This window comes from Lutra lutra, chromosome 1 (genome assembly GCF_902655055.1).
Source record: "Lutra lutra chromosome 1, mLutLut1.2, whole genome shotgun sequence".
Classification (NCBI taxonomy): Eukaryota; Metazoa; Chordata; class Mammalia; order Carnivora; family Mustelidae; genus Lutra; species Lutra lutra.
Genome location: NC_062278.1, coordinates 222,316,526 through 222,337,943, shown reverse-complemented (window position 1 = coordinate 222,337,943; position 21,418 = coordinate 222,316,526). Strand labels below are relative to the sequence as shown.

Below are 21,418 nucleotides of genomic sequence, written 5' to 3'. Positions count from 1 at the left end.
GCCGCCCGGCCCTCCGAGGCGGCGGCACAGCCATCTTGAGCCCGAGGCCCCGACGGCGCCCGAGCTGTCCACCGCGCGCCTGATGGGGGAAAAAAGAAAAAAGATCCCTCAGGACCCGGCGGTCAGTCCCTTGCTTTTAATTGGCGTTTTAGTAGCGCGTTGCCCTGAAGTGCCCCCTGCTGGACGAGGCGAGTCTTGCGGGCGCGTCTTCCCGGGACCTCGGAACCCGCCCGAGTCACCCCTAAACGCACCTGCTCGTGGGCAGCGCGATGCCCAGCCCCACGGGGCCCCTCTGGGCGCCTGCTGTCCGCCGGGGCCCGCCCGGGGCGCCACGCTGGAGCCCGCCAAAGGGGGCCCGGGTGGGACGGGGGGGAGGCTCACGGCCTGGGGGCGGGGCAGGCCAGGTCTCACCGACAAGTGGGGAGACTGGGGCGCTGCCGGGCCCCGCCGTGGCGCCGGCCACGCTGGGTCTCCGGGCCGTGAGTCCGAGCTGCGGGATCCGGGGTTACTTAAAACACAGCGTCGTCGGGCCGAGCCTTGCGTGTCGGCGGGACTCCGCGCTGGGGCGGCCGCTCTGGAAGGCGGCGTGGCAGGTCCCCACAAGTGCCGGGTGCCGCCGCTGCACGAGCCAGCGGCCCCTTCTGCGTGCGCGGCCGAGGGGGAGGAAAGCGGGCACCTGAGGAGAGACCCGCACTCCCCTGCCCGCAGCCGCAGGACTCACCGGAGCGGCCGCTGGGACAGCCCACGTCTGCCGCCAGAAGAGTGGACACCATGCGGCACGTCCACGCAACGGAGTGTCACTGCCCAGACGGAGGAAGAAAGGAGGGACCCGACCCCTGCCACACGCTGAGGCACCCCGAGGACACGGGTCAGCGAGAGCGGCCAGACCCAGAAGGACCGTCCCGCAGGACCCCACTCCCAGGAGGGCCGCAGAGGAGTCCCCTCCACGCAGACGGAGAGGAGGGGGTGGGGGCAGGGGCTGGGGTGGGGAGTCTGTGCTTCGTGGGGACAGAGTCTCCGCGTGGGGGGATGGAAGGTTCTGGAGCCAGAGGGTGGGGATGGTCACAGGACAGGGTGAGTGTGCTTCACGCAGCTAGCTGTGCGCTTAGAAATGGTTAAAAATGCAACGTTTTATGTTATGTATTTTTACCACAATCACAAATTAATTAAGAAGTATGGCAGGAGGGCCGGTGGGATGGGGAGGGTCAGAGATGACTCTGCAGACGACACAATCTAATTTTGTTTTTCAGATTTTATTTATTTATTTGACAGAGACGCACTGAGAGAGGGAGCGCGGAGGGAGAACCCGGCTTCCCGCCAAGCAGGGAGTCGGAGACGGGGCTCCATCCCAGCACCCTGGCGGGGGACCAGGACCTGAGCCGAAGGCAGACGCTCCGCTGACTGAGCCACCCAGGCGCCCCACGTGGGACTCTTTCCGGAGCAGGTGTCCAGGCAGGAGACAGCTGGAGGCTGTGCATGTGAGGGTCCTGGTCGTGCACACCAGGAAGGGACTGGGAGCCCCGGAGGGCCAGAAGCAGTGAAGGATTTCTCCCCTTGACAGTCCCCTGTTCCTGGGGGTGTCCCACCACCGCAGCCTCCCACACCTCCTCGTGCGCCCACAGTATCGGGGCGGAACAGCCTGAGGACCTAGGGGTCAGAACCCAGCCAGACACAGAATCTGCAACATGTATCTGTAAAGCGGGTCAATGCAAAAGAGTGAAGGTGCCCTCAGTTCGGGGGGTGGGGTGTGTGTGCACAAACCTGGATTTCATGCGCCCACCTGGGGTAAGACTTTAGTAATGAAAACAAGAAATGGAGGCGGGGGCAGATGGGAGGCGTCTCCAACAGGGCGCCGGGGTGGGCTCTCCCCCCTCTGTTTTAGTCCACTTGGTGGATTTTTTCCTTTATTTAGGGGAAAGTCCCATTAACAGAGTCAATCATTTTATTTTCTTAAGATTTTGTTTTTAAGTAATCTCTGCACCTCCGGTGGGGCTTGAACCCATGACCTTGAGATCAAGAGTCACATGCTCCACTGACTGAGCCACGCAGGCGCCACCAGAGAGCGCCCGTGATTGATTACTTAATATTATCAATAATTATCAATTATTCATAATTATTTTGGAAGTGAAAATTCAGGGGCATTTTTGTACATTCTCTGTTCTGCGCAGCCGTCACCTCTACATAACTCCAGGATATTCTGAAGCCAACCCCGTCCCCATCAGCAGTCATCCTTCCCCTCCCCCGGCCCCTGGCCCCCAGGAGCCCCCTTCCTGTCCGTGGAGGAGCCCGGTCAGGGCGTGTCATACGCATGGACTCACGCCCCCCGTGGCCTCCTGTGTCTGGTTCCCTCCCTGTGCATCGTGGGCTCGGTCCGTCCCGGGGCAGCGCGTGGGCGCCTCGCTCCTGGTCATAGCTGAGTGCAGGCGTGTGTCGGTTTCATGTGTCCATTACGTGTGCTGGTTTCACGTGTCTGGCCGTGGGGGGAGGGCGTCTGTGCCTCCTGCACTGTGCAGCTCTGGACACGCAAGTGGTTGCTTTCTGTGTGTGTGTTTGAGCCCCAGGGTTTTGAGTAGGAGTTTTTCAAATGATATGAATGTGTCCGTTGCCCATGTTTAAAACATGGGGAGATACACCCCCAACTGCCCACCACAGCCGCCGTATGAACAGCTGGCCACCCTGGGTCCAGCAGCTGCTGATAGCCATGGACCCCGTGAGCACAGGATGGCCCCCTCCCAGCCTCCTGCTGTCCTCACCTCAGCCACCGGGCCCCTCACACGGGGGTCCGTCGACACCTGTCATCACCAAGAACAGAAAGGCGGGCCCCCGAGAGTGGCCCGACAAGGTGTGTGAAGTGAAGCTCACCTAGTCTCCATCCGCGCTCACGGGCGGGCCTTGGACGTCCATTTAGCAAATATTCACCAAGTGCCCATTACATGCCAGACACAGCGCTAGAAGCACCGGTGAACAGCGGAAAGATCCCCCTGGTGGAGGTGGTGCTCCAGGTGTGGGACACAGACAAGAAGACATAAGGAAAGGAGACAGCACGATCCAAGTGCTGGGTGAGGGCGAGGCGTGCGTCTGAGAAGAGGTGGTTCATATAGTCCTCTGGGGACGGTGGGAGTTGAGAGCGGTTCTGAAGAAGGTAAATCGGGGGAAGGGCATTCCAGGCAGCAATCACAGCCGGTGCAAAGGCCCTGGGGTAGCCCTGGTTTGGCCGGTTGGAGGAACAGAGAGGAGGTCCACGCGGTTGGAGCAGGGTAGGCAAGGGGGAGAGGGAGAGGATGGGGGCAGGTTGTGCAGGGCCCTGGAGACATCCGGTGTAGACTTGGGCTTTTCCGGGAGGAGCCCCAGAGGCTGTAAGTGGAGAGTGGGACGTGAGGCAGGTGCTCATGGGCGCCCTCTGATGGCCACGGAGAGGGGACACATCAGACTGGGGTCTTCGGGGGAGGGGGGCAGGAAGGAGACCAGGGTAGAGGGGCCTGCAGCGGTCCAGGTGGCCAATGATGGGGTGGAAGTGGGCCCACGTTGGATGTGCTTTGAAGTTAGAACTCCAGGAAGGTTTCTGGATGGAATGGATGTGGTCAGAGACACTCAAGGTCAAGGATTTTGGCCTGCACCTGGAAAGATGGAGAGGCTGGTGCCTGAAGAGGAGGTGGGACTGGGCAGCCTGGTGGTGGGAATTGGCACTTTGAGGGTCCGGAGTTGAGGTCCGACTGGCGTGGGACCAGGGAGTGTGGTCGGCACATAAGAGCACGTGAGCGTACAAGGAGCTTAAGGAGGGGGGCCTGAGCCCAGGGTGGAGGATATCCAAGGGGGTCAGGGATCCCCGAGGCCACATGACCAGGAAGCGTCCAGAAGGCCACGGGGGACATCTTCGAGCTGTGCAGAGTACATGGGATGGTGTCTCAAGAGAGACAGGCAGGAGGGGCTGCGTGTGTGGACCCCGAATTCCAGGGACTCTGCCCAAAGGGGCAGAAAAGCCAGGTGGAGTAGAAGGGAGGCAGTGGGACCGGGGTCCAAGGAGCAATGCCTGCGGGCCTGCGGGACAGAAGCCAGTAAAAAGGGGACAACGCGAAGCAGGGGTTAGGAGGATGCAACAGGGAGGCCGTCCTTGAGGAAGGGCGAGGGACCCCTGCCCAGCGCCAGGACCCCGGGGCAGGGCTCGGCGGAGCCGGCGGGGCAATGCCAGGAACGGCCACCAGATGGCGGGGCCTTCGCCTTCCCGGGGCGGACTCGGGGAAGGCCCTGGGAAGGGTCTGCGCGCCCCCACCGGAGCCACACCCGCCCTCGGGGCCCTGCAGACCGCGGGGATCTGGGCGTCTATTCCCTAGGAAAGGGGTGCACGACCCTCATCAGCTTCCCGGGGCCGCTGAGTCTTCCTCCCCAAGAGGCTCCCCAGCCCTGTGCCCTCCAATCCGGAGCGGGCGGACGGCAGGCGTGCGATACGTGAGCAGACCCGCCAGGCGCGCGAGCCGGGCGCGCACCGAGGGCGGTGGAGGCAGCGGGGTCCGGGGACCCTCTCGGGACCAGCGCTGTCACGCCCACCAGCAGCCCCACGGGCAGGGGCTCCCCCAGCTCCCGGAGCCGGAAAGGGGCGGGCGCTGGGCGCCCCCGGGCGCCGTGTCACCGCGCCTCGGTTGCCGGGTAACGGAGCGGGAAGGAGGGAGGCGCAGCCGCGCGACGCGGGGGTGAGGCGGGGCAGCGGCCCCCTCCCCAGGCCTTAGGGAGCGTTATCTCGTGTCCCAGCCAGTGGGGTCTTTCCAGGGTCCCCAGCGGGAGGCTGGGGGACACAGGCACTCAGCTGGCCGGCTGAAGGCCAGGGGTGGGAAAAACCACACGGGCACAAGAGTCGGGTTTAAAAAAGGGTTTAATTAAATACAAGGAAGAGGCCAGGCAGGACAGGGGAAGGGGGCCGCCCCCTGAAAGCACAAGTCCCTGGGGAGCCCTCCCCCCTTCCCCCCTTGAGATGCCACAGCTAAGTGGCTGGAACCAGGTCCCAGTGACCTCCAGCTCCTTGGGGGAGGAGGGGCACAGGTCTCTCCAGGCCCCTGGACACTAGACAGGAGCCAGGGATGAGTCCCCGGCTTCCCGGGCCCTCAGACCCACAGCCCACCTCCTGTGGGGAGGCACCAGCCAGGGGTGGGACAACCAAGAGGATGTCCATAGACACAGGGGAAAATGGGACCCCAGCCTGCCCCACAGACTAAGGCATCTCACCAACACTGCTAGAGGAGGGTTTAGGGTACAGACGGACCAGCCCGGCAGGGATCCACCCAGAGACAGGGCAAGACGACCCTTCCCAGTCCAGCTCCAAAAGGGCTTCCCTGGCCTCCTCCCCAGGACCCCCAGCACCCATCCCTGGATCCTGCCAGGCCGGGTCTGGTCCACACCGACGCCATCCAAACCCCCAGCCCCCTAAAGGGGAGACAGAAAGGTTCTGGAACACACGCAGGTGCCACAAACCTGCAGCCAACAGTGGGACGCAGGTCCTTTCAGGGTCTTGGGACAGGGAGCCTGGGTGCTCTCCCATTGTAGGGTGGGGGTCCCCAGTCCCTGTGCAAAATGAAACCCAACCCAAGCTGTGGTGGGAATGCACCAGGAGAGGACACAGCACTTACCCCTCCCTACCCTAAGTTCAGATCAAGCAGACCTTCCCCCCAACACCCCCCCCCCAGGACAGCGGACCACCCACAGGGCCCAGGTCAGGAAAGGGATTGGTGCCTGAAAAAATATTCTACCCGGTCCAAAAAAACGAGCTATCCCATGGGGTGCAGGGGTCAGCCCTCATGCTTCCCGCCCTCACAGGTGGGACCCCAGCCTCTGGTCCAGAGGCCACGCGACTGGGGCTACCCGCCAGGAAGAAGGGCCAGTGGCAGGACAGGGCCGGCCCCCACACCTCCACCTGCAGGGAACAGGGGCTTTATGCTCGATGCTGTCATGGTCCCGAATTGGAGGGACTGACTGATTGTCACACCATGCTGTGGAAGGCCAAAGTCGGGGACTGGACTCTGACAGGAGCAGTCCTCACTCACACGCGCACACACCCACCCAGAGGGGGGCAGCTCCCCGCCCCCCTCCTTCCCACCAGCAGAGACAGAGGAAAATAAATAAGGAGGCATTTGCCCCAGCCGCAGCAGTGTTACCCCCTCCCCTCCATGTGAGTCAAATGCTCTTTGGAAGAACCCGTTTCTCTCCCTCCCCACCCCAGTCTTAGGAGCAAATCCTGGATCCTACTGCCTTCCCCGCCTCTCCCCCCCCCCCCGCCCCCACTGCCGGGGAGCTGGGTGGCAGGGCAGAACCTGTGGACACCTGAGATTGAGTACCCGGATGGGGGTGGCTGGGGCCACGCCCCAATTCCCTGAACATCTCCAATGGCTTTCAGAGGGGTGAGGGGCCCCGGGCGTGGTGGGGCAGGGGTGCCGCGGTAACCCCTGGTTCATCTAAGGCTCTTTGCACACATCATCCCAACCTGGAGAGGGGGGCTGGGGAAGGCAGGGTCCAAGCACCGGTTAGGTGCACCTTTCCTGGGCCGCTCACCAGCCCCCCCACCCCAGACTCACCCTCTCCAAAGCAGGGAGGTGGCGATGGGGGGAGGGGAGCGCCTGCTGGCCGCCCACCAGGGGTTCCTGTGTAACACGTGGGAAGAGAATTATCCGACATGGCTATTTACAGACGCGGGCCCCAGCCACGGCTCCCGAGGGCCAGACCCACCCCGGTCGGGGACGGGGGCTGTCGGTCCGTGGCCCGCCCCTGGCTGTGGACTGCAGGCGTTTTGCTGGTGCTCCGTGCCCAGGCCCAGCAGGGGTGCGGCAGGGCGGGCTGGAGAGGGCCCTACAGGCCGGAGGGGGCCGGGCTGGGCGCGGGGCTGGGCGCGGGGCTGCCGGCCAGGCTGCAGGGCAGCGAGTCGCTGGGCGAGGTGCTGCGGGCGCCCGGGCGCCGGAGCAGTTCCGGGCGGAAGCCGGGGTGGCGGCGCGCGTGCTTGGTCAGGTGGTCGCTGCGGGTGAAGCGCTTGGAGCAGAGCGGGCAGGGGAAGCGCTTCTCGCCGGTGTGCGTCCGGTGGTGGCGGGCCAGCTCGTCGGAGCGCGCGAACTTCTTGTCGCAGCCCGGCCAGTCGCAGGCAAAGGGGCGTTCGCCTGGGCAGAGGGGGCAAGGACAGACGGCGGCGGTCAGCGCGGGGGTGGGGGTGGGGGGACACGGCAGGTGGGGCCCTCGTGGCAGGCCCCGCGCGGTCCGGGCCGTGTGGCTCCCCGCCCCCCTGCCGCAGCCGCCCGTGGGTTCTGGAGGCTGGACTCTGGGGGGGGACGTAAAGAAAACCCCCACTCATTTCACGAAGCCCCTAAGGAACTCTCCTGCCCTTTGCTCCCCAGGACCCTGTAGTAATTCCACGAGCAGTTTCGGTGGGTGCGAAGCAGAACCGGGGAGGCCGAGCTCTGCCAGGCCCGCCCCACTCCCTCCGCACCACCGCCTGGGGACAGATCTGCGCCCGCCCCCGGGGCACGCCGGGCTCGGCAGGGGCTGCTCCCTCCGCCAGTGGGTCCCGCCCCACCTCCGCTCTCCCGGGGGGCGTACCAGAGGCTCCCAGGTGCTCGCGACCCCCAGTAACCCTCTCCTTTTGAAAATGACCACTCGGGGCGCCAAGTCGGGGGCTGGGGGGATGGCGTCTGAGAGGATTCCCATGCCCGGCCCACCCACTGACCCTTGTGGCCTCTCAAGAAGTAGCGGGCCATGTGGAGGGACAGCAGCGCCACCTGCAGCCCCAGAGCCCAGGGTGGGGAAGGGCACAAGGCCCTGGCAGAGAGGGCCCCTGGCAGGTCACCGCGCTGCCGGGAAGGGGAGGACTTGGAGGCGGTGGCCACCGGCCTTACCCCGCCCCCGCGGAACCGACGGGGAGAGGAGGCGAGGGGCGGGGCGCCACCAGGCAACTTCCTCCGCAGACCCCTCCCACCTCCCAGGCTGGCCTCGCCCATCCTGCCCCGACCAGCCGCGGCCAGCCCCAAGGGCCTGTTGCCACCCATCCCTCCTGCCTGCGGTGTCGGCCCCCCATCGGTTAAGCCCGATCCCCAGCGAGCGTTGTCAGCATCTCCCCATCCCACGGGGGAGTCCCCCTGGACCCCCGCCACGCCCCACGCCAGGGGGCCCTGAGGGACCCAGAGCTTGCGCCCCTGCACCGGGTACCTGGAGGCCGGACTCCCCAGCGGTTGTTTCGCAGGAGTTTTGGAGGGTGTGTGGTGGGGGTATGGACAGAATGTGGGCACGGACAGAATGTGGGCACGTGAGCCGTGGCGCCCACACCCCTGTGTGACACCCTTTGTGGCACTGGATGGAGCTCCAGGTGCAAAGGCAGAGGGCTGGACTCCGGGTGGCCACCACAGGGTCAGGCCCAGGCTGGGCACTGTGGTGACTCAGTCAGGGAACACACCAGAAGGGGGTGCCTGGCCCGGGGTCTGAGAAAGGCCCCCAAACAGGGCAGATGGTGGCCAAGGGCAGAGGAAACCGGGAACAGGCAGGAAGCTGTGGGGGGAGCAGGGCGGGGATTCTCAGCGTGTGCCAGGGACATCCCAGCTCTGAAAGCCAAGGGACTGTCCTTAGGTAGGAGGCAGGAGAGGCAGGGAGGGTGCTGCTGCCATCACCTATGGCCCAGGGGAGAACTAAGCCCTCCCCTCCCCCACCCCTTCTTCCAGGTCGCCCCCAAGACCAAAGGAGGCGGCAGGGTCCAGCAAGTCCCCCCATGAAGATCTGTGGGTTTCTCCCAGCAGCGGGAGGGCATGTTCCAGAAGGTGGTGAATCCAGGTGTGCTAGTCACCTACCATGGGGGGAGAGAGGGCGTTACACATCTGTACCCAAGATCTCGCGGACTGCAAACTTCTGGGGCTGCACCCCTCCCCAGGACGATCCCAAAGGCAGGGGGAGGGACTTCGGCAAGGCCATCCTCTACAGAACGGGGTGGGGGTTGCCTCAAAACAGCACGGGAAAGGACCCCGGCCCCACCCGGATGGTGGAAGTGCTGGGACCGGACAGTCCCCCAGGGCTGCAGTCTTCGGGAGGGGAGTCCGGTTTCGGGGGCGGGGCTGCTGGCTCTAGGTCAGTCCTGGTGCCCGGGGGAGCCCCTCCGAGGGGCATGCAGTCCTGTCGCCATCTTGCAGAGCGCAGGAGGGGAAAAGCAGAAGGGAAGGGGGGGCCATCCCGCTGCTGGCGCGCCCCGCAGTTGGCTCACTTCCCCATTTCGGGCGGGCGGCGGGACTGGCACCCGCCTCCCCGCAGTTCCACTTTGCAACGAGCAGGTTGCAAGAGCCGTGCCAGCGCGCACTGGGGCAGGACGCGTGCAGCCGCCGGGAACACAGCTGCCGCACGTAGCTCGGTGGCGGCAGGGCCATCCGCAGCCCAGCCGGCCTCTCTCACGTGGTCCCCGCTCCCGCTAGGGCGGGGGCGGCGGGGCTGGGGTCGACTTGCCGGCTGGACGCCTGCCAGCCCCGCCCCACACCCAGTTGCTGGGGAACTCACGTGCACACGTGGGTGGCGGGACCGGGTGCGCAGGCTTTCCGCCCCCACAACGTCGGGCGAATGCCTGCGAGATACCAGGCCCTGTCACCCTCCCACAGTCCACTAGCCAGGGCGGGGACGGGGGTGCGCTTAGGAGACTCAGAACCATCGGGGGCCGCAGGTGCCACCTCCCACTGCCCCAGAGCAGACTGGAACCTGGGCTGGAGGAGATGCGGTGGGCGGGGCCCTGTGGACACGACCTTTTGACTTGGGCTGGGCTGGGGTGACCTGGGGACAGTTGGAGTCCCCACAGTGCCATGCTGGCTCAGAAAAAATGGAGGCCAAGAGGTCCTGGAGACCTGATAAAGAGGGGACCGGGAAGGTGGTACCGGAGCCAAGCAGCACAGCTTGGCCTGCCTGGCCTTCCCGGACAGGGCCAAGGACCCGGCTCCTACAACTAACCTTCGCCATGACCTTCTGAGGTCATCCCTCCGGTAGGGAGGGAGCTGTGTCTGGCAGCTGACCCTTGCACAAATGCCCACCTACCCAGCACACACAGTGGGGATGGGCCAGGTGAGAGAGAATTTCTGGAGAGCTCCAGAGGGCTGCGCTGCAGCAGGCAGCAGGGAGCACACCAGAGGCTTCCTGAAGCCCCCACCCCCACCCCAGGATTCCAGAAAGAACCCAAAGAACAGCTGTGGAGGTGCAGCAGAAGGGGGGCACTGATGTGGAGGTCTGGAGAGCAGGACCTGGGGTCGGCCTCCAGAAAGCTCCTAGGATGGCTGTACAGAGTCCCCTGCATAATCTCCTCACCCACAGTGGGGCCCCAACTCAAACCCTGAGATCAAGAGTCACATGCCCCAATGAGCAACCGGCCAGACGCCCCCTGGGCCCTGCCCCCCAAACACAAGGCTTATCACCTACCCACCCCCACATCCCCACTCCTCCTGTAGGTTTCCCCCATTCAATCACAGTGTTGTTGCCACCAAAGGCAGAGACAGGCCTTCTCCATCCCTGGCCTGCTTGGTAACTGGCAGGAAATCCCATCAGTAACCCCTTCAGAATATCTCCAGACCCCACACTGACTGTACACCCAGCTCTTGCCTGGACTGGTGCAGTAGCACATCAGCTTGGGGCTGAGCCACCTAGTCTGTGCTCTGCCCTTCAACTCCCAGAACTACTCCCTAACCCAAGATCAAAGCCAAAAGGGTTTACCTTGACCCCTCACCCTCCCTCGACTTCTTCAGTCCTCACACACCGTGTTCTGGCTGTCTAGACTCTCTTCCCTGTCACTCTGCCCCTTCTGTGTGTACCATCACACCTAAGATCGGCCTCTCCTTACCCCACGGGTACACTCCACTGTCCCCTTTCTTGGCTTCTCCCAGTTGTGAGACCTGCCCCTTCACCTGACTGTGAAGTGGAGGGCACAGACCTGGCCCACCGTGGGCACTCCATGCATCTGTGTGGAGCCTCGGGGGCCAGAGGGCCAAGCTCGGGTGCAGCAGCAGCTGACGGGGTGTTCACCATCTTGTCCGCCCCCCACGCTCCCAACCAAGGCACTACGGCTGCTGCAGCCCCTCACCTCTCCCTCCTCCCTGCAGACCCACATGGCACTGCTCACTTCCCACCCAGACCGGCCTCTTTGGCCCAGGGGGTGAGCAGTAACAGCTCCCACAGCGCCCCCCGCAGCATGTGTGGTCGGGAGACCCACTGTTCTGGGACGGCACTGGGCGAAGGTTCAAGTCAGGGCGGCCCCCTTCGGAGGGAGGCCGGCTTCTCACACTGGTATCACGTACCAGCTCCCGGGCCATCTGGGCGACCTTTATCAGGGAGCCTGGGTGGGGGGCGGTTATCGCCCCCTGCAATGTTGGGGGCCCTCCCCCACTCCCCAGTTCCAGCTGCTCTCTGCATGTGTGGAGGAGGGAGCTAGGGGGAGCTCCCCGGCCACTTCCCCCACCGTAAGCCGCCAGTCTCCTGAGCCCCACCTGTCCTCAAAGGCACTCTGCCCAGGGGAGGTGGGTAGGGGGGTAGGGTCTGCTGTCCACTCGGCCCCTGGAGGATGGTGGCTACTTCCCCTCTGGGCCTCAGTGTCGCCATCTGCCTCTCTCCTGGGGGCGTCTTCAGCCAAGAATACCACCACCCCCACCCTGCCCCCTCCTTGGGCTACTCAGAATAACTGGGGTCCACCCCGGCCACCTCTGACTCTCCAAGTCCAGGTGCCTCTCACCTGCACCCAGTCTGTGGGCTGGCCCACCCCTCTCGCTCCCAGGCGGGCAGCCTGCCCTCCTCAACCCCTCTCCGGGGACCCTAATCCCAGCTCTGTAAACGGATTTTCCTCTGTAAAGCCGGGCCTGCCTTCCTGGCCACCCTCCATCCCCTGCCCTTGGGATTAAACGGAAGCCTTCACCTGCCCTGACCCTCCCCACCTCACACCTCCTGCCCCAGGGCCCCTGTCCCCATGCCCTGCAGCCAGGCGACATCCTGCTCCTGGGACACACCCCTTTCTGCCCCACAGGACCCCAAGGTATCAGCAGAGAGACCTCTTCCTGCATGGCTGTGGCCACTACGCCCCTCCCCAAGGGTCCAGGGTGTCAGGGCACAGTGACAGGGAGGGCCCCACAGAACCACACGTGCTCAACGCTCACCTACCATTCCTGACTTGAGACAAGGTTTTAGAGTAAAACAGGGGATCTCACCTGGGGGTGATCCTGCAACTACCCCAGGGGATACGAGTTTCTGGCATCGAGTGGGTGCGGCCAGGGATCCTGCTGAGACCCCCCAGGGTGCCCTGGACAACCACCCAGAGTGGTGTCTGTGGCCCCTGGGGATCCAACCTTGACGGAGAAGCTCCACTCCCGGGTCTGAGCTCCCTCTTGCTGGGTGGGGCCTGAGAGTCCAGCAGGAGCAGAGCTCGTGCCCGCGTGGAACCGGGGACTCTGGGGCAGGGGAACGGTCGGGATATGGAGGTTGGGAGAGCAGGGAGTAGACAGCCAGCCTCTCCTCCCGCCCCCGCCCCCTCGCTCCTCTCACTCTCCGTATCCATAGCAACGGCGTCAACTTCTCTTGAAGCTTCCAAAGTCCTTCCCCACCCCACGTAGGAGAGAGAGCTCGATGCCGATGCCGATGCCGATGCCAGGGCTGCAGGCCAGACCCAGGGGACCACAGGACAGCCCTGTCCCTGCCGCTGGGTGGCCCTCCCCGGCCTCCGTGCCTCCTGTGCTAAGCGGAGCAGGGACACTGGACTCTGGCCAGGCTCCTGCCTGGGCCCTCAGTCTGCTCCTCTGTGGAATGGGGCTGGACTCAGACTGGGATTCTCCTTACAGAAAGAGAGTGGTCCTCAGGCAAGGCAGGGGAGGACAGGCTTCTCTTCCAGGGGACGGCCCCACTGACTTCTAGTTACCGCTCCTCATCACATGGGTCCCCAAGCCCACTCCCGGCCACAGGCAACAAAGCTAGCCTGGGGACACCCAGGGCCAGCATGACTTCCCCTCCCCCAAGCCAGGCGTAACAGCAGCCCCCGCCTCGACTAGGAGCCAAAAAAGCTCACAGGCCCTTACGCAACCACAAAGCCAGGGTTCTTGGGGGGGGGGGGGGGCGACTCCATGAATGAGCAGTCTCAGGCACACAGGTGACAGAAACCCTCAGAAACCAGAACAGCAAGGGTCTCTGAGTCAGGCTCTCCCAACCTCAGAATCAGACAGTGTGCCCAGGAGCCGTGCCCTCTGGGCTCCCACGCCGCACTCTAAGGAGGGATTTGAGACAGGACCGCTCCCATGGGGGCTAAGGATCCGTGAAGGATGGCGTCCTGCCCACCCCCCACCCACTACTCACCCCCTCCACTGGGACACTCCCCACACCCCGGCTGGGCCTCGGGAACCTAGAGTTCTCATTTAAAACAAGGATAGCAATACTGACATTCTGGCCCACCAAGGAGTCCCCCGACTTCGAGGCGACCACCACTGACTGCTTGGGGCCTCTGAGCTTCTGGTCGAAGGACTCCAGGCCGTTCTGAAGTTGTCTCTTGGGACCTGTGCTGGGAGGTGGCTTGGCCACTGCCTCCCACTGACCCAGAAGCTGGACAGGACCCAGAAAAGAAAATAAATCAAATCAGTACCTTGGGTGGGGGGTGGGGGGTTCCAAAAGGCTCTCGGCGCCTCACCATCCGACAACGGGACAGGGGTAGGAGCGCAAGAGTGGGAAAAATGGGGTCCCTCTCCAGACAGTCTCTCCACGTCAACACCCCGGCTGCCCAGACAAGCCAACTCACTTAGGATGAGCCATGGCCCTCCTCAGACCCCAGCTCCACACCCAGAGAGGAATGTCCCCTCTAGTCCCCAGAGAGGCACCTCTCCATCTTCAGGGACCCCCAGACCTCACTGCCTCAATGTGTGGTTAACACCCAGAGGCTGCTGGGGAAGTGGGGTGGCTCCAGGAGTCAATGCAGACGCCGCCCGTTGGCCTGGTGGCCCTGGTATCCTATCCTGTGCTCACAAGCAGGTCAGAGCCTCCAGGTCCCCACGGGCAGGGATGGGGACTGCAAGGGAGACGGGGAGCGCCAAAAGCAGCAAGGAGAGCACCGGGCATCTGAGGTCCCACAAGGAGCCTGGGGCTGCCCGCACCCTAACCCCACCACACCACAGGGCCAGCCCTGCTTTCCCGTGTCCTCTCCACAAGGGGAGTGTGTCCATAGCGCCCTGGCTGCACCAGACCCCCCCAGAGACCCTGAAAAGGCGGAATTCCATGCCCCCTTTACACAGGTGAAAACACTAAACCCCAGGATAGGTCATGGGCTAGAAAGAAGCACCGCTGGAATCCAAGTGCATCCTCAGGCCAGTACCCAGATGCCCCCCCCTTCCCCCAGGGCAGGAGGATCCCCCCAATACTCAAGCCCAGGCCAGCTTCCAACACCCACCTTCCACGACCCCCAACCCAAACACCCAGCTTGGACAAGAGCATTCTCAGGGTGGAGGGTGGGGGACCCCAGGGGGACAAGGGAGAGGGTGAAAGGGTGATGACTGTGACGCTGCCTCAGATTCCCTGAGCTGTCCCCTCACCCTCAGCTGGGAAGCGAGAGGTGACAAGTTTCACTGGCCCCTCACCCCATTCCTGCCGCCTAACGCGTAACGCGTGAGGACCTGACGCCCTCGAGGGTCCCCCTCTCTAATCCGCCCCCCACTCCCGCATCCAGACTCAGGCCTCAACCCGTGCTCTCAGCAACCCCCGCCACCTTATTAAAACTCACGAGGGGGGGAAATAAACGTGTGGGGCGCCCCCCCACCCCGGCCCCCACGCCAGCTGCTCTGCTGCCCTCTGGGGTGATTCGTCGTTGCCACCTCCCTCTCTACAGATAGGGAAACTGAGGCAAAGGACGGGAAGACGGGACAGTCAGAGCGGCATGCTCCAGCCACGGCATCCACACCCCGAACGCGACAGGAAATAGAGGGAAACCGGGCCGACGGGGGAGGGGACGGTCCGGGAGCCCCGATTCCGCCCACGGACCCGTCGCGCCGCGCGCCCCGCAAGCCCCTGCAGCGGCCACGCTCTCGCCCGCCAACCGCGCGCCGCCCGACCGCGTGGCCGCCACGCCCCCTGCGCGCGCCCCACCCACCGAGGCCCCGCCCTCCCGGCCGGCGCGGCGGCGGCGGCAGGAGCCGCCTGGGCGCGCCCCCCTCCCCGCCCCCCACGCGCCACGCAGTTTTGGGGGTCCCGGAGGGGGAAGGGGCGCAGGAGACCGCGCGCGCGGGCCGGGACGGCGGGGCTCACCTGTGTGCGTCCGCAGGTGCGACTTGAGGTGTGAGGACTTGTAGTACGCCTTGGCGCAGCCTGGGAAGGGACAGCGGTGGCTCTTGGCGGCGGCGGGCGCGGCGCCGGGGGCGCGGCCAGAGGACGGGGACGAGGCGGCCGAGGAGGAGGAGGCGGGCGAGGCGCCCTCCGGGGCGGCGCCGGGCCCGCTGCGCAGGTCGGCCAGGATGCTGGCGGCCAGCAGGTGGGGCGCGGCGGCGGCGGCGGGGCCCGGGCCGGAGGCGGCGGGGGGCGGCGGTGGCGGGCCCGGGGGCCCGGGCGGGGCGGCCTCGCGGCGCGGCGCGCGCACCTCCAAACCGGCGGCGGGGCCCGCGCCCTCGGGGCCCGGCCGCCCGCGGTGCACCACGGCGCCCGAGGAGATGGCCATGAGCACGTCGGCAGCGAAGTAATCCACGCACGCCACGGCCGCCGACATGCCGGGCAAGGGCGCGCGGCGCTGGCCGAGCGGGCTGAAAGGAGGTGGCGGGAGCGGTGCCCGTCCGGCCGGCGGCGGCTGCTCGAGTGCGGGAGGCGGAGGAGGAGGAGGAGGAGGCGGAGGCCGGCGCGCGCCGCCGCCGCCGCCGCCCGCGCTCGGCCCGCCCCGCCCCGCCTGACGCGCCCTGACGCACCGGAGCCCGCGGGGGTGGCCGCGGCCCGCCCCGCCCGGAGGACGCCCCCTCGGGGCGCGCGGCCACGCCCCCCGTCCGGCGCGCCCTCCACCGCCCTGCCAGCCGCGCGCGGCCGCCGGGGGCGGGGTCTGGGCCGCAGGAGCCGCCCCCGGCGCGCCCACTCCGGTCCCGAAGCTCGGTGCCGCCGGCTTCCCGAAGCGCGCCCTCCTCACGCGGGGCCCCCAGCCCGAGACCCCGCCTCCGGTCCCTGCGGCGCGGCGCCCTTGCCCTTCTCGGAGTACCCCCGCCTCACCTCGCCAAGCTCCGCCCTTCCCCGGTGCGATCCTCCCTCGCGGGAGCGCCCCTCCCCATCTGGGCACGCCCCTCCCTCCCTTCCCGGGCGGCCCCACCCCCGCCCGGCGCAGCCCGCCCTCCTCGGCGCGCGCCCCGCCCCTTCGCGGGCGCGCCCACCCCACGCCGGGGCGCGCGGCCGGCGGGAGCCCGCCCCTTCCCCGGACGCTTCTACCCTGGCCCCGGGCGCGCCCCCGTTCTCGATGGGGGAGGGCTCCGCTCCCCACGTGGCCCGGTGGGGGTGCGGAAGCGGCCAGCCCCGCCCCCCGGCCACGTGCGCGACCCTTCCCCCTCTCCTTCACCCTGACCTGGGCCCTGCTGGACCGCGCTCCCCTCCGTCGCCTCGCGTTTCCCGGAGCCCCGTGGCCGGGCACGGGACAAGTGGGGCGCCCCGCCCAGCCGGGTCCGGCGAACCGGCATTCGTTTCTCGTCCTGCGCCCCCCTCGGGAGTCACTTGTGCGCACCCCACGAGGGGTGGGGAGGGCCGGTGTGGGCTGGCGGAGGAGCGGGGTCTGGGGGTCGGGAAGGGGAGCTGGGTGGGGTTGCAAAGAGGTGGGCGAGGCAAAGCATCCGGCCCTGCGGATGTGCGGGGTTGGAACATCGCTCCCCGCCGCTGGGCCGGGATCCTTGGGATTGGGGCTGGGAAGAGTGGGGCCTGTAGAAGCCCTGAGGACGTCCGGGCCAGGTAGTTCAATGGGGAGGGCGCCGACGGCCGGGATCAGCCAAGCCGGCAGTCCAAGGCCGGGGTCACTCGGAAGTGGGACAACAGGGTGGCCCTCTCCGCGGCGACCACGGCCCCGCCCCTTCCTAGGCTGGCTGTGGGGCCCAGCAATGACCAGAGCGGCCTCCTGGGGGCACAGCTGCTGCTGCCTGCGTTTGGACTGCGGCCCGGACCCTGGCCCCATCCTCGACTCTTCATTCTGCCACCTCTCAAGCGGCTGTCTGGAGCGTCCGGCACCCCCACCCCCACCCTGCACGTGGCTGTATGGGGAGAGCCGGAGACACAGTGTTGACTGAAGGCTACCCAGGTGAAGGACGGCCCTTTGACGGGCCGAGGACCATCCAGGGGGCACCTGGCGAGCACTGCAGTCATCATTCCTGTGGGCCCGGCATCCCCCGTGTCTTTGAAGGTTTAGGTGAGCCGCCTGGGCCAGTCTACAGTCCCCCCCACCACCACCACCTCCACTGCCCAGTCACACAGAAGAAGCTCTCCCAAGTTCAGATGAGGCAGGCAGCCCGCCCCTGGAGCCTACCCCTGACCCCAGCTGACACCAGGCACCGAGGCAAGCAGCCGGACAAGAAAGAGGCCAGGACCCATTTGTTGTTTCCAGGAATGTTTATTGTGCCCAGAGGAGCGCCCAGCAACGTGCCCTCAAGGAGCTCAAGGTCTAGGGCAGGGCAGCTGGGAGTCAGGAAAGGGCATAGGTGGGTAGACAGGATCACCCAATGGAGGAAGGCGGGGTGGGGGGATGCAGCCACACCGGGGCCTCCAGCAGACGTGGCAGGGAACAGCACTCAAGGCCACTGCAGGGACCTGGGGCGACAAGGTCGTGCCTTCTTCCCACAGGCAGAAGGTGTGAGCAGACAGGTCAGGGCTGCCAACCTGGCAGTCCCCAGCAGGCTGCGTGGCCCCACACAAGACATGCCTCCCAGCGGACCCGTGGGCTTTGTCTGGGGCCACGCTGGCCACTCTGCAGGCAGGAGTCCCGGGACCGGGGCCTGTGTTCCACCCAGAGGCCGTGTGTTCCCACACCCTGAGCAGCCAGTGTGTGCACAAGCCCCAGTGCCCAATGATGCCCACCGCAATCGGACTCCGTGCTCACCTCTGCTTTTTGTTACCCTAAGACCCTTCAAGTTGTCGCCCCCATTTCACAGATGAGGAAATCAGGACTGGCAGACGCCAGAGACACGGGCAAAGCTGAGACAGCACAGGGTTTGGGGGAAATACAGAGACGGTCTGAGCACTCATGGCAGCCAGTCCCTTCACTCTTCCCATCTCTACCCTGCTCTGATGGCACTCACGGGTACAGGAGGGCGCTCCCTGGCTGCTGGACCAGGGCAGGGCAGGGGGAGGCCACTGGCCCTGGAGGGGAGGCAGGCCTGGGGGCACAGGTGAGCGGAGAGTTAACAAGCGGAGGCCTGCGCAGCAGGAATGCCCCAGGCCTGTGTACCCCCCAGGAAGATGCCCCAAACAGGTCAGGCTCAGAACCAAGGCTACAGTGTGTGTGTGTGTGTGTGTGTGTGCGCGCGCGCGCGCGCGCGCGCGTGTTTACATATATACGTGCATATACACATGCTGGGACGGCCATATCTTTTTTAAGACAGAAAAGACTTTACATTTGGTTTTAATAATTTTAGTAATAGGGCGTCTGGCTGGCTCAGTGGGTTAAGCCTCTGACTTCGGCTTAGTCATGATCCCAGGGTCCTGGGGTCAAGTCCCGAGTCGGGCTCTCTGCTTGGTGGGGAGCCTGCTTTCCCCTCTCCCTCCGCCTGCCTCTCTGCCTCCTTGTGATCTCTGTCAAATAAATAAAATGAAAAATTTTTAAAAAAATAATTTTAATAGTACTTTGTATACCATTCAACTTTTTTTTGAACCCATGCGTGTTTATTCCTTTTATTTTTAAAATTTTTTTTAAAGATTTTCTTTATTTATTTATTTGTCAGAGAGAGAGAGAGTGCACAAGCAGGCAGAGGCAGAGGGCGAAGCAGGCTCCCCCACTGAGCTGGGAGCCCGGATGCAGGACTCTTGGATCATGACCTGAGCCAAAGATAGTGGCTTAACAGACTGAGCCACCAAGGCATCCCTATTTTTTAAATTTTTTTAAGTAGGGTCCACACCCAGTGTGGAACCCCATGTGGGGTTTGAACTCAGTACCCTGAGATTGAGAGCTGAGTGGAGATCCAGTAGGAGGCTCAACCAACTGAGCCCCCCAGGCATCCCTCTTTTGTTCTTTTTATTTATTTATTTTTTTAATTTTTTAGGGGGTGCACCTGGGTGGCCCAGTGGGTTAAAGCCTCTGCCTTCGGCTCAGGTCATGATCCCAGGGTCCTGGGATCAAGCTCTGCATCGGGCTCTCTGCTCAGCAGGGAGCCTGCTTCCTCCCTCTCTCTCTGCCTGTCTCTCTGCCTACTTGTAACCTCTATCAAATAAATAAATAAAATCTTAAAAATTTTAGGGGCGCCTGGGGGGTTCAGTGGGTTAAAGCCTCTGCCTTCGGCTCAGGTCATGACCCCAGGGTTGTGGGATCGAGCCCCGCATCAGGCTCTCTGCTCGGTGGGGAGCCTGCTTCCCCCTTTCTCTGCCTGCCTCTCTGTCTACTGGGATCTCTGTCTGTCAAATAAATAAAATCTTTAAAAAAAAAAAAAGATTTTATTTGTTTGACAGAGAGAGACACAGCTAGAGAGGGAACACAAGGAGAGGGAGTGGGAGAGGGAGAAGCTGGGCCCCCGCCGAGCAGGGCTTGATCCCAGGACCCCAGGATCATGACCTGAGCCAAAGGCAGACGCTCAACAACTGAGCCAGCCAGGCACCTCCCTTTTGTTCTTTTTAAATGTCAGCAGGTGTCAAGCAGTGTAATTATAGGTCATGCATCCTTTCTTTCTTATGCTTTTCTATATGAAAAATTATTTTTTTAAAGGTTTTATTTGTATTTGACAGATCACAAGTAGGCAGAGAGGTAGGCGGAGAGAGAAGAAGGGAAGCAGGCTCCCTGCTGAGCGGAGAGCCCAATTCGGGGCTCCATCCCAGGACCCTGGGATCATGACCTGAGCCGAAAGCAGAGGCTTTAACCCACTGAGCCACCCAGGCGCCCGAAAAATTATTTTCTAAATAAATCCCCCTCCAAGTGTAGCCTGGACTCAGAGACTCCCTTCCAAAGAACAGAGCAGGGAAGGAGAGGGCAGTGATCTGACTGTGGGGAGGCCCGGCAGCCCCTACCTCAGCCTAGTGGTCGAGATTAAGGTCAACCTCAGAGGGACATCTGGGGAGCATCAGGAACCCTTAATAGGAGATGACAAGACACAACTCTACTCTTGACTCTCTCTGAACTCTGTGTTTTCCCCAAAACCCATAACCCTCAGCCCAGATTAGGGGACTTCTTAGAAAATACCTGAGCAGTCCCCAAACTGTCAAGCTCGTGAAAAACAAGGTACAACTGAAGAAGTATCCTAGATTTCGAGAGAGTAAGGAGACAGGACGGGTACACAGCTGCAGGACAGAGAAGGACCCTAGTGGAAGAGCCCAGGAGGTCGGACGAAGGTCTGGAGGCAGCTGATGGGAGCACACACAAGTGAGTTTCTTGCTTCTGACAAGATATCAACACGAGGGGCACAGGGTGGAGGGTACGTGAGACTCTATACTGGCTTTTCTGTAAACCCCAAAGTACTCCAAGACGAAAATTTTCTTTTTTTTTTTTTTAAGACATCTCTGTGCCCCATAAAGGGCTCGAACTCACAACCCTGAGACCAAGAGTCTCGTGCTCCATCGACTGAGCCAGCCCAGTGCCCACAAGATGGAGGTTTTATTTTATTTTATTTTTTTAAAGATTTTATTTATTTATTTGTCAGAGAGAGCGAGGGAGAGAGAGCGAGCACAGGCAGACAGAATGGCAGGCAGAGGCAGAGGGAGAAGCAGGTTCCCCGACGAGCAAGGAGCCCGATGCGGGACTCGATCCCAGGACGCTGGGATCATGACCTGAGCTGAAGGCAGCTGCTTAACCAACTGAGCCACCCAGGCGTCCCAAGATGGAGGTTTTAAAACAAACATGAAGAAGGGTGCCTGGGGGCTCAGTCGGTTAAGCGTGCGACTCTTGTTCTCAGCTCAAGACTGGATCTCAGGGTCATGAGTTCAAGCCCCGTGTAGGGCTCCACACTGGGCGGGGAGCCTAGTTAAAAATAAAATAAATGCGGACACTTGGGTGGCTTGGTCGGTTAAGCGTCTGCCTTCAGCTCAGGTCGCGGTCCCAGGGTGCTCCCTGCTCGGTGGGGAGCCTGCTTCCCCCCCTCTCTCTGCCCGCTTGTGATCTCTGTCTGTCAAATGAAGAAAGAAAATCCTTGAAAACAAAGAAGCGAGCAAACAGAAGAGGGAACCCAGGAGTCCAGTTCAGTAACGGGATTAGCAGGCTCATTTGGAGGCAGCACCGAGTGCCCTCCCTTGCTTATCAAACTGTAGATGTGGTGCCTTTGACCCACCAATGCCA

General features: G+C 63.6%; 2 protein-coding genes across 2 annotated transcripts; one reads left to right on the top strand and one right to left on the bottom strand.

Annotated features, from left to right (window-relative positions):
- Positions 1 to 82: 82 nt before the first annotated feature.
- On the top strand, positions 83 to 2,131 carry LOC125108373 (collagen alpha-1(I) chain-like). Its single transcript, XM_047744139.1, has 2 exons — positions 83 to 868; positions 1,251 to 2,131. Exon 1 carries the CDS (start codon positions 83 to 85, stop codon positions 848 to 850), a length of 768 nt encoding a protein of 255 aa, XP_047600095.1. The 3' UTR covers positions 851 to 868; positions 1,251 to 2,131.
- A 2,715-nt stretch (positions 2,132 to 4,846) lies between these two features.
- Positions 4,847 to 15,871, bottom strand: KLF16 (KLF transcription factor 16). The gene is made up of 2 exons (XM_047711006.1): positions 15,244 to 15,871; positions 4,847 to 7,133 (listed from the first exon to the last, which is right to left on the bottom strand). Exons 1-2 carry the CDS (start codon positions 15,695 to 15,697, stop codon positions 6,832 to 6,834), a joined length of 756 nt encoding a protein of 251 aa, XP_047566962.1. The 5' UTR covers positions 15,698 to 15,871; the 3' UTR covers positions 4,847 to 6,831.
- Positions 15,872 to 21,418: the final 5,547 nt, after the last annotated feature.

Bases quoted from the DNA above. Each gene is read 5' to 3' on its own strand.
- KLF16 (XM_047711006.1), bottom strand. From the start codon at position 15,697: ATGTCGGCGGCCGTGGCGTGCGTGGATTACTTCGCTGCCGACGTGCTC. The intron at 7,134-15,243 runs GTGAGCCCCGCC...CCCTCTGCCCAG, and splicing joins GCACCTGCGGACGCACACAG to GCGAACGCCCCTTTGCCTGC.
- LOC125108373 (XM_047744139.1), top strand. From the start codon at position 83: ATGGGGGAAAAAAGAAAAAAGATCCCTCAGGACCCGGCGGTCAGTCCC.